Genomic DNA, 12,869 nt, shown 5'->3' on the forward strand with positions numbered 1-12,869 from the left:
GCAAGTAACTCCTAAGACCTGGCTAGTAGCTCAGGGTGTGAACTTTTGAGCCCTGACCTAGGTTATTATCAGGAACAAAAGCCTTCCACATAAAACAATATCAAATAAGTGCAATTTTTATGTAACATAGTACAATGGTAAAGCTGAAAATGCAAGCATGTTTTATTTTAGAACTCAGTTCCCTTTTCAATGTTATATTGTACTGAACTCATCAAAAAATCATCTATCAGTGTAAATTGTAAGTATACCATTAGTATGACTACAAAAAGTCTGATAGCAAAAGTTACAAATGCTGATGTCATCCAAACAATCCACATTATTTGTTGAGACCTGGGGATTAACTGGGACAGGACATTTTTTCATCCTGTTCATTATTTATATTTATTTCAAAATATATTTTTTTTATGGGGGTCTGGTTAGGGATCTAGGCTCCTCATGCACTTCGGCAGCAATAAATCACTAATAGGAGTGATCTATTTGCTATTTTCAGCACAGAATAAATCATTAGTGCAGCGAACTAAAGCCGGCCATTGAGGGAGCAATTTTATTTCCTGCTACGAGTTACTCTATTCCCGCGGAGCCATTTTTCTGGGAGTCCTTCCCGCAGGGAGAACACAGTGATTACTCCTAGCAGCTATAATAGCTGAAAAATCTGTCGGACTGGTTGTACCCAAGTTGATCGATCGATGAACTTGGGTACATTCAGCCTACATGGTTCGAATCTCGGCCGGTCCCTGCTGAACCAGCTGAAATTCAAACAGTCTATGGCTGGCTTAAGGACTCAGTCGGCATTATTCCTAGAATCAGCCTAGCTTTGGGGTCAGCAACCTGTACCATCACGGTCTACCAGTAGATCGCGGCCAGGTCATCTCCGATCATCAAAGTACAATGCAGAGCTGTAGTAGGGAGCACGAGCTGCATAAGCTGATGCCTCCTCTGTAGTGCCGGCTCCTGTCCCATGCGGAGTGATACCAACTGCACTCCACCTCTTATCCCAGCTAGCGGTCTCCAGAGTGGTGCCAGCAGCAGGAAAGAAGAGATCTTCAGGTCAGTGTGAAGCAATACACTGGGTATAATAGTATAGGGCTGCTTTCACACTGATGTACTGTGGTTTACCTACACCATGGGTGCAGTGCAGAGTACCTGAAGCTTTCCTGAGCTTAACCATAGACTTCTAATATATCCTGCGGGTTTGGTGCACTTTCTGAAAGCACACCTAAACTCTTGAATGCAGATGTTTTGGTGAGCTTTCAGTAAGTGCACCACACATGTAGGATATAATAGAAGTCTATGGCACAGCACAGCGGACCCAGGAAAGTCACAGATGCACTGCACCCGTGGTGTAGGTAAATCACAGCACAACAGTGTGAAACCAGCCTTATAGGGGACTCAGAACAGAAAAAGGTTCAAGTACATTTATTTTGGGGGGTGGTAAAACCCTATAGTTAAGACATGCTTTTACCACCCAAGACATGCTTCTTCTTTTTTACCACCCCCGCCCCAACTGCACCCCCTTTAGCTGCAGTTGCCAGGGGTATACACACGTCACAGCCGCAGTAAGCATGCATTATATGCCCTATCATGGTTGGTGGGTGTAGCACCTGCCAAGCATGACCCATTCAAGTGAATGAGACTGCTCTGCAAGTGCCCTGCAACCTTGTGCAATACAGCAAACAAGGGGTTAAAGTAGGCAGCATTGTGTTGCCTTCTCACCATCTGCTTTAACACCTTGGACTCCGCAGAAGCATGCTGTTGCAGGGCACTTACAGAGTGGCCCCATTTAGTTGAATGGGTCCCAATAGCACCCACTAAAAGCAATAGGCTGCGGCATGTGTACACCTTTGGGTGCTGTTTCAGCAGCTAAAGGGGGATGGGATTTGGGGTGGTAAAACCGCAACTCAACCAAAGAGTTTTCCCACCCACCAACTTTACGTATGAACGAGCCCTAAGGATATCGCTGCCAAATGCAACTAAGGGCTCATTCACAAGTTTATCAAGCACTGCTGTTCCTCTGAAAAGTGATCTGAGTGTGTTTGACGGGTGGAGGAGGCAATTTTTTTTCCTCCTCGCCAACTGGTTTAACCCATGATTGCTGTGCAATGCACAAGATTGCCACATGGTAATACAGAGATTCAAGGTTTAAATCAGGTAAGAGGATGAGACACCAAGCGACACTGTGCCTGGTGACCTTTGACTTCTCCCATGTTGTTCAGGTAGATCTCCACCTCTTTACAGTTGCCTCCCCCTTGTCTAGCTTGCTCAAGCATGTTTCTAGCAGGATTTTGTGTGACTATATTATAAGAGTTGCAGCACTGATCATGTATGTGCACTCCTTTAAAACATATTCCCAGATCAGCATGGGGTAGGGGTGAACCCATGCATATAAAGAGATCATAGATTATATGTATGCAACAATTCAGTTAGTACCTTATAATTAAAAAAATAGGAAAGAAAAACAAAGAAAACTAATGTTTACCTCTGGGGGGCCACTGAAGGAATAAGAATACAGGATTGGTTGTATCATTATAAGAGACTGGGTGAGGTCTTGGCGCATGAAGTGGTGTCTGTAATAAGAGCTTTCATCAGGACTGTTGTTGAACACTTGAAGGAATGGTGACCTCCTCAGATGAAACATAAACTGCAACACAGTTTAATAAGCAAGATGAAACAGCTTCTGAATGTAATGCACTATACAATAAACACAGAAAGGAACTGGCTTTGATTTATCAATAAATTAAAATTTCCACCTTAAGATCACTTTGAAATATTGTAAATCATGTATGTGCTTTACCCGTGCTATAGTAATAAAAACAAGAATCCTGACTTATCTTCAATGCGGAACTTCATTTAAAATGTAAAGTTGTGCTAGTCCCTCCCCTGACTGCATGACCATTCTAAACCACAGCACTTCTTGCACATGCTCAGTGGGAAGCTGGCTGTGAAACACAGGTAGCCACAAGCAGCTTCCCACATCAAAGATGGCATTACCAGGGACCCTAAGACCAGTGAAGGACAGTGCTGGACTCCTGGACTGGTACGTGTCTGCTTATTAAAAGTCAGCAGATCCAACGAGCTCGTGGCACTCTATATCATATATTTTGGTCATGCCCCAGAATTGAACCGTATTGGAAGATGGTTCATACTCTTTTACAAACATTGCTTGATTCGAGGTTTCTGTTTATACTGGTATTATCACCTTCCAAACGTCAGAAAAAGCTGTTAAAAACATGTTATAACAGCGGCAAGATGTCTCATTGCACTGAACTGAAAGAAAAGAGAATCTCTGTCTCAAGCCACCTTGTATGCGAGAATCAAATATGTAGAATTAATTGCTTACTGCAAGACTTAATGATACGGTGGAAAACAAAATGCTATCTGGGAAATGTGGCATCATCGCGACTGGGCCCTATTTTAGATTTTATAATTAGTAGGGAAACTGTTAGGTTTCAGCTATGCAGGAATAGGGCCTAACGGTCCTAACAAATTACCCAGTCCATATCAGTAGATATCCAGCATGATATTTTTCCACATTGAGATCTGATGCATTTTCAAAGTGTTCCTTTAATATTTTTGAGCAGTTATTATTATTATACAGGATTTATATAGCGCCAACAGTTTGCTCAGCGCTTTACAATATAACGGGAGACAATACAGCAATAATACAGTTCAATACAAGAGGGATAGGAGGGCCCTGCTCCTCGGAGCTTACAATCTAGGAGAGCAGTGAATTGTTTGAACTTCCACACCACCGTGACATTGTTCTGCAGTATATGATGTTATAGATGCGGTTAGCTTCTGGAGAAAGCTTTACAGTGAACTGTGATATACTCTATACTCCATAAAAGCTAAAATATTACTTTGGTCCTTTAGATAAACTCAGTGTTACTCATCAGTAAATGATATGTGTTGGAGGTTACCTAATAACAAGCGGGAGAATCTGAGTGTTGTACTAACCCACTGTAACTTTGATGCCCCTACTTTTCTATATGAGGTTTTTTTAAACCAGTGTAATATATACTGCATATTGCCTAAAGATTTTTTTTATTGTAAAACTTGATTCTTGATTTTCTCACAAAAATTGTTAAAGGATAGGTTCACCTTTTACTAAAAAATAATAAATACAAATCTTTTTGCAGATAAAAAAAAAATGTGCATTTATTATTTTTGTCTGCAGGAGCCTGTAAAGCATTGCACCAGCAATTAGCAGATCGCTGGTGCCATGCAGGTCTCCTGCATATCTGTCAGAACATCTGCTTGCTCGTACATGATATATATCTTATAACAATGTGAGTGGTTTGGTACTTGGAAATTGATTCTGCCAGAATTTTGCAGTATTATACTATATACATATTTTTTTCTCTGCATCATTCAATACCTTTTTTGGCGATTGGTTTCTGCTGTTCCTGAAGACTGGAGGCTGGTTTACATCCTTGTCTGGAGTGGGGGAAGTCCATGGTAAATCTGATGATTGGAGGCTTATTGACTGGGTCTAGGATCCCAAAAAGACCCTAGAAAGGCGTTTTTCACCAATATCTGGTGAGTGCGGTATATTATTTGAGCACTAATACGGTGTCAACACAGGTCAAAGGCTCTTTGGAGAATGACTTTTTCAATTCTATTTTTCACTTTAGTGATTTGAAGTGGGACTTATTTATTTGATTTCATTTAAAATATTTTCATGTTGTTTTAATTTTTCACAGGATATTTTTTATTTTTGTTTTAATTATTTTTATTTACGCTGTTTTGATGTTTTATATTTTTTTGGTGTTTACACTAATGAGCAGCAGCATTTATTTAGTAATTCATTCATGTTTTTTTTTGGCGCTGGTGATTTTTTGTATTTAGACATTAGCGACATCCAAATACTTCATTGTTGGCCGGGATTGGATATCTGGAATGTATAATTGCTTTGGGGGACAACAAATACGTGTCTTATAAACTCATTTTGAGGCCTTCATATCCAGTAAGGTATAACCATATTCCAGGTCCTCCCAGATGTAAGTGCCACCTTCCCTATATCCCCACCCCTTCATCCAGCTTTCTTCCCCCACTCCACCCCACCCCCTTTTTTTTGTGTTTTTTACATCTTCTCCCTCCTTCTTTCCTATTCGCTTTTCTGCTTCTCTTCCTCATACTACCAGAGTGTTCTGCTTGTCATGACGTGTGACTTCTATGAATGGTGCTCTTGGTCTGTAGCATTATATTATTTCCCATTTTGAGGGGCAGGGCCCTGTAATATGTTATATGTGCTAGAAGGTTAAAGTGGTAGTAAACTCTTCTTTAATAATTTTACCTATAGGTAAGCTTATAATAAATGTAATATCTCCTAAATGGGAAACATTTAGGAGATATTACCCCCTTCTGATAGCCGGCGCATGCACTCTGAAGGAACAGCACAGGTATGCCATTCCTTCAGAGCACTGTGCCGTGGCCCGGGACTCCCACGTGCATGCGCAGGAGTGATGTCATCGCAGCTCTGCCAGCCAGCCAGCCGGAGCTTGCGAAACCGGAAGGAAGACCCAATGAAGATGGAAGCCCTGGGGAGCCGTGACAGCACTCTGCTGGAGGGCTTTGTTTCAAGGTACGTCCTTCATAATGTGCTAGTATGCAATGCATACTAGCACATTATGCCTTTACCTTGCAGGTGGTTTTTTTTTTTCTTTTTTTGATGCAGTTTACTACCGCTTTAAATAGCTATGGATAAGACAATGCGTCCAGATGTTCTAAATGTTCATTTGGTATGCTCTTTCACGTCATAGTTTAATTACGAACTTTTGATGTCATGGACATGTACTAGATATGTATTCCATTACTTTTGTCTTGTAACGATCGAAAAATAATTTAAAAAGATTCAATATAAACATTTGATATGTTTTCTACTGTGAAAAAAATATCTGTTGTGGCTATAATGGAATATATTTAAAGTTTTTGTGTCTGAGTTCAAATTTAAATACATATTTACCAAAATACCCCAAAGCTATATACTGTGAATAAAAATTACAGACCATGCTCAATTTCCTTTTCCCCCTCCTTTATAGCAAGCACAATGTTACAGGTAAGTTTTCATAAGACAGTAAAAATACCAAGCTGTGCGAAATAATATTATTACACAGTATTTATATAGTGCCAATAGTTCGCTCAGTGCTGTACATTACAATGGGAGACAATACATGAGACAGTTCAATAACAATACAATGCGATACACGAGGGGTTCAAGGGCCCTGCTCCTTGGAGCTTATAATCTAGGAGGGAGGGGATAGTGGTACGGGAGGAAAAGCTGTGGGGGATGGAGTGCTGGGAAGAGTGGAGGAGATCGGCAATTAGCAGGGGGCGGGGTAGGCTTCCCTGAAGAAGTGGGTTTTCAGGGTGCGCCTAAAGGAGAGGAGAGCCTGATGGATTAGGGTAGGGAGTTCCAGAGGATGGGTGATGCCCTGGAGAAGTCCTGGAGGCAGGCATGGGAGGAGGAGACGAGGGAACTAGAGAGAAGGAGGTCTTGTGAGGAGCGGAGAGTGCATTTTGGGTGGTACTTGGATATTAGGTCGGTGATGTAGTTTGGGGCAGTATTATGGACAGCTTTGTACGTCAGTGTTAGCATTTTGAATTTGATCCGTTGGGCAATCGGAAGCCAGTGGAGGGATTGGCAGAGGGGGGGTGGCAGAAACGGATATGTTGGTAAGGTGGATGAGTCTGGCTGCCGTATTCAGGATCGACTGAAGCGGGGATAGCCTGTGGCGAGGCAGGCCAGTGAGGAGGGAGTTGCAGTAATCAAGTCGTGATATGATGAGGGAGTGGATGAGCTGTTTAGTGGTTTCTGGGGTTAGGAATGGTCATATTTTGGCGATGTTGCGGAGGTGGAGTCTGCATGAGTTTGTTAGCGATTGGACTTGGGGCAGGAAGGATAGACTGGAGTCAAGAATTACACCAAGTACTCTGGCGTGCGGGGTGGGCCTGATGGTGGCATTGTTGGACGTGATGGAGAAGTCAATGGGGGGGATGGGGGTGCGCGGGCTGGGGGGAAAATTAGGAGCTCGGTTTTGGAGAGGTTCAGTTTAAGGAAGTGGAGCGACATCCAATCTGATATGTCGCTCAGTAGGCTAGTGATTCGGGCTGAGACTGAGGGGGTGAGGCAGGGGTGAGCAGTCGAGAGATAGATTTGCGTGTCGTCGGCATAGAGGTGGTAGTTGAAGCCATGAGAGTGTATCAGTTGGCCAAGGGAGGAGGTGTAGATGGAGAAGAGAAGGGGCCCGAGGACAGAGCCTTGAGGGACCCCGACAGAGTGGGGAAGTGAGGGGGAGGTGGTAGCATTATAGGAATAATAAGAAATAAGCTTTCATTTAGTCAGTGCAGTCAAAAGAATACCAGCTGTTTTCTGACTTGTCTCTATGGATTCAATTTATATAGTTGCTGTTAATCCCATTTTCTCAAATGTGCTGAATATCTTCCTATCTGCTTCCTGTGAATGTTTTTAACATGAGCAGAAAAAGATGAAGCGAAGGGTTCATGCACGCTGGATGCTGTTAAACAGCTTTGTAGATGCTTTTCTCCTGGCAGCAGAAAAACGCTTGACACTGGTAAACGTGTGTACTGCGTTCAGCCACGTCAAGCACTTGGGCGTTAATTCATTTAATTGGCCAGAATAATAATTTAATCTGGTCAATTAAATAAATTAACATTCAAGTGCTAAACGCCCCTAGCAATAATGCACATTTAGACACGTTTTTGCCGCATTAAAAGTTTTTCTGCCAAAACTATCCTATGCTGAACGAGATTCTTCTGCGTTCAGGAGAGAAGCATTAACTCTAAATGCTGCTGCTCATGAACTCTGGTAAAAGCCTATGTGTGCATGGACACATAGGCTTTTATTTAGTGTTGTTCAGTTGCTTTCGCAAAAAAGTGCCAAATGCTCCAAAAACGTGAGTTTAGGAGTAACAGTGTGCATGAAGCTATTCCAAACATACTGCAAGGTAAATGTTTGGCTTAGGAAGCAATCTAGTAGAAGATAAAGAGAAGAGGTTTTCTACTGTCATCACAGCCCCTACAGAAGAACAATACAGCTTTTCTCTACTTTTACCGGCCCCAAAAGTGCACAAGAGCAAGTAGACATCGAGGTGGAATTCCCTGTCTCCTGCGAGTTGTGCTGCAAGTCAGCTTCACACTCAAAGAATTTCTGAATGACTTCCATTATTAAAAGCCGTCTTGCGACAGCTCGGTATTATTGTAAGTGATACAAGAGAAACTAGAGAGGATAACCATAAAATGTAATGCAATGGGATGTTTTCACTTTCAAGTACAACTTGCTACACATGCTTACCTGTGGGTACAGAGAAAATGTTTCTGAAAACCGGAAAGAATTGGGATCGTCCTTCTGATATTCTCCAAATTTCTGACACTAAGAAAAAGAAAGACCCTGGTTTATCCAATAATTCCATGGAAAATTCAAATCAATTAAAAAATATCAGACAATCCCCCGTAGCATTGGTAGAATGTAAAGTGAAATGTGGCATTAAATTGTAATACTCATCCAATGTAATCAGAATTGTGTATTTGTAACCACTTCAACACTGGGCACTTTTACCCCCTTCCTGCCCAGGTCAATTTTCACCTTTTGACGCTGTCATGCATTGACTATTGCATGGTCATGTAACACTGTACTCAAACTAAATATTTATCATTTTGTTCACACAAATAGAGCTCTCCTTTGGTGTTATATAATCAGCACTGTGTTTTTAATTTTTTGCAAAATACATGAAAAAGCCTGAAAATTTTGACAAGTCTTTCTTCATTTCCGTTGTAAAACTTTACAAATAAATAATTGTTCTTCATAAATTTAGGCCAAAATGTATTCTGCTACATTTATTTGGTGAAAATAACCCAAATCAGTGTATATTATTTAGTCTATAGGAAACTTATAGAGTCCACAAACTATGCTATATATATCTGAAAATCAATCAATCCTGATGTACTAATGCCAGGACAGTACAGAGATCCCCCAAATTACTCCTTTTTGAAAAGTAGACAGTCTGAGGTATTTAGTAAGATGCATGGCAAGTCTTTTGAAGCTGTAATTTTTTGTAAAATTAAAAAAAAAACATTTTTACAATTTGTTATTTTACATACGGTCACCAGTGTAGTACAGCGTCATCATATAATTGGTGTGGCAGTGATCAGGGACACTGACCGGTGACAGTACAAATAAAAAGAACACAATTTGTTTATTTTTTTTCAATAATTTTTTTTTTTTTTTTTTTTTTTTTTTTAAACACACTGTGACCAGAGTAATATAATGTTACCATAGTAACATTGCACTACTTTGGGGAATTGATCGGCTATTTTTTGCTTTGTTTTTTACACGTGATTGCTTGTAGCAATGAATTTGACTGATCTAAACAAGTATTTTATTGAATGAAATTGATTAATTCAGTTTGTTTTATTGTGATTAGCTATAGCTAATCACATGACACAGATGGGATGTTATTGGCTCAGTCTATACCATGTAATTACTGTGCCCAATCACAGCTAGCAACACGATAGTACAGGTGAAAGTCGAAAAATTAGAATAATCGGGCAAAAGTTCATTTATTTCAGTAATGCAACTTAAAAGGTGAAACTAATATATGAGATAGACTCATTACATGCAAAGCAAGATAGTTCAAGCTGTGATTTGTCATAATTGTGATGATTGTGGCTTACAGCTCATGAAAACCCCAAATCCACAATCTCAGAAAATTAGAATATTGTGAAAAGGTGCAATATTCTCGGCTCAAAGTGTCCCACTCTAATCAGCTAATTAAGCCATAACACCTGCAAAGGGTTCCTGAGAATAAATAGATGAGATAAGGGGCAGTTTGTTTCCCCAGCCTATCCAGGATGAGATCTACCAGAGATAACCCCAGAGTGTCCAGCCAAGGAGACTATAACTTGGCAAATTTGAGGACAACCTGTATGTTGGTAAACGTACTTTTCAAGACGTATTGTTTCGCCCATCTGATTTATCCATTCTTTTAACGTGGGGAGGTCAGTTGATTTCTAATGACTAAGAATTAGCTTACGGGACTGAAAAAGGGTTCTAGCTATCACTTGCTTACAGAGATCTTCCATCTGTAGATCAGTTAGGATACCGAAGATGCATTGTTTGGGGTCCCCACTGATATTAATCTGAAATACCTTATTAAAAGGTATTAAAGACTCCCCTGCCAGTAAAGATGCAGTTTGGGGCACCACAATAACAAGTGAATCAAGTCACCATGGTCTCCCTTACTCCCATTCTAAACAACCTTGTTGGCGTAAGGTGGAGGATAATAGAGTTGCAAAAAACGTAATGTTAAAAGAGCAGTGCAGCACTGCCTGCAAGTCTTCCTCCCACTGTTCCTCCTCGAAGCCCCCTACCTCTCTCCAAAAATAAGACTACTTTAATTAGCTCAGTAAATGCCAGTTTATCAGCAGTTTGTTGAATCTAAAAGGAGTTAGAATACTGAATTAAAAAAAAAAAAAGAGATTAGCAGCCTTCTCAACAAATGCTTCAAATGGAAGATACTTAGTTATGGATGACATTGGCAGACATTACCGTACACCAATATATACTGTGTGCACAAATAATAGAGGAGTATTTTGATCAAATCATCATTTTTATGCATATTTTCCAACTCCAGGCTGGATTTAGGCATATCAGGTGGCCTAAGGAGATCAACACCCTATATCAAGGTGTGCATAATTATCAGGCAGCTTCTTTTCCTCAGGCAAAATGGGCCATAAAAGAGATTTAACTGCCTCTGAAAAGTCAAAAATTGTAAAAAGTCTTTCAGAGGGTTGCAACACTCTTGAAATTACTAAGATATTGGGGAGTGATCAAAGAACCATCAAACGTTTTGTCGCAAATAGTCAACAGGGTCGCAAGAACATGTTGAGAAAAAAAGATGCAAATTAACTACCAAAGATTTAAGAAGAATCCAACATGAAGCTACCAGGAGCCTATTATCTTCCAGTGCTGTCATATTCCAGAACTGCAACCTACCTGGAGTGCCCAGAAGTACAAGGTGCTCAGTGCTCAGAGACATGGCCAAGGTAAGGGAGGCTGAAACCCGACCAACACTAAACAACACACATAACTTGAAAGGGCAAGACTGAGCCAAGAAATATCTGAAGACAGATTTTTGAAAGGTTTTATGGACTGATGAGATGAGAGTGACTCTTGACGGACCAGATGGATTGGCCCATTCCTGGATCAGTAACAGGCACAGATCTCCACTTCATCTCAGATGCCAGCAAGCTGAGGTGGGGTACAGGTATGGGCTGGTATTATTTAAGATAAGCTAGTTGTACCTTTTTGGGTTGAAGATGGACTCAAAATCAACTCCCAAACCTATCTACACCCAAAAAGGGTGGCTATATTGGCCACTGATTTTTTTTATTTTTTTTTAAATGTCAGAAATGTTTATTTGTAAATTTTGAGTTGTTTATTATTCTCACTTTAACGGATGAAAACAAACAAGTGAAATGGGAAAATTTAGTTTTCCATTTAGTTGCACAATAATTCTGCACAATAATAGTTGCCCAACAATTGTGCACACATAAATTCTCCTAAAAAAAGCCAACACCTCACTCTTGTTCTTAAATATTCAATTTTGAGGTTTATTAACATGTTGGATTGACCAAGAGCACTATAGTTGAATAATGAAATTAATCCTTGCCTAATAATTGTGCACACAGTGTAGTACATGTATATTCTTACCCCAAAAAGCCTGATTGCAGTTAAAAGGACAAATACTAGAACTTCGGCATATCTTGCAAATGTTTACTGCATTTTATGTACAAGTCATTGCTGTCAACATCTTACCAGTCGAATGAGCTGCCGATCAAGCCATCTCAAGACATCTGGACCCTCTTCAGTCTCTGCTCTGTACACAGCTAACCTGGCCATGAGGATAGCAGCAGCCTCTTGATCAAAAGATGCTGCAATATTCTGAATCTGAGTCTGAGCATCAGCCCAACTACAAAAACAAATCAAATATGACAGTTAATAAGAATTTATTGTATATAATACTGTGGAAAGACAATAAATACACCTATTAAATAACAAGCGCATTTTAGAGAGAACTGCACATTGTGTATTCAGAATTTTAGAATATTCAGAATATCAAAATTCAATGACTTGCTGGTGGTTGATGCGAATGCTATTTGACCACAAATACAGTATATGGTCTGCCCAGGTTTGGCACTGGAATACTCTTCATGAAAAATAATGAACATGCACTGTGGCCTTATACACCACCAAGGTAAGTTTGCAGATGGCCATTATTCCTTATGATATATGTGCCAGATTGAAGACCGGACTGACAGAATATCATTACAATGCATGTTACTGCACTACCACTCAGTCTGGTGTGCTACATTGTTAAAAATAGTGTGTGCACTATTTCTGGTATTTGGTCTTCAAATTAATGGACTGTCTGCAGGCACTGTGCATCAATGAGGAAAGTGTAATGCTTAGAAATGTGCTGGAAAAGGGGATCACTATACCTGGGAAAGCTCTGCAGTGTAAAAGTGTAAATAACATCTAAGTCTAAAATGACTGTGAAAAATGGTGAAAAGAATGTAAACATTGACTTTACCTTCAGAAGCCCTGACTGAAATTTTAAAATAGAAGTATGTGCATAGCTTTTTTGGCCAAACTTTTCTTCTGGATCACAGAAGTGTACTTTTTTCTGCACTTCTGTGCTCCAGATTCAGTTGAAAGCAGGCCTAAGTCTGCTTTCGGCTGATGTCACAGAGCCGATCCAGGCTCTGCAGGGATCCCGACAATAATGTTGGAATCCACCCAGATGCCTGACCGGTAGCTGGCTCAGCCTTTCGAGAGCCTGAGCCAGCCACTC

General features: G+C 40.4%; 1 protein-coding gene across 2 annotated transcripts in view; it reads right to left on the minus strand.

Annotated features, from left to right (window-relative positions):
- The window catches only part of SEC23A (SEC23 homolog A, COPII component), a 128,181-nt gene that overhangs the window by 21,035 nt on the left and 94,277 nt on the right, over nt 1–12,869 (minus strand). For both annotated transcript variants that reach the window (XM_089658685.1, XM_089658684.1), the window contains 3 exons: nt 11,834–11,987; nt 8,312–8,389; nt 2,477–2,638 (listed from right to left, as the gene is read on the minus strand). In XM_089658685.1, coding sequence (XP_089514811.1) covers nt 2,477–2,638; nt 8,312–8,389; nt 11,834–11,987 — 394 coding nt within the window. The remainder of the gene's footprint in view (nt 1–2,476; nt 2,639–8,311; nt 8,390–11,833; nt 11,988–12,869) is intronic.

This window comes from Staurois parvus, unplaced genomic scaffold (assembly GCF_062004578.1).
Source record: "Staurois parvus isolate SC_StPar_1 unplaced genomic scaffold, SC_StPar_1.0 ptg001089l, whole genome shotgun sequence".
Lineage (NCBI taxonomy): Eukaryota > Metazoa > Chordata > Amphibia > Anura > Ranidae > Staurois > Staurois parvus.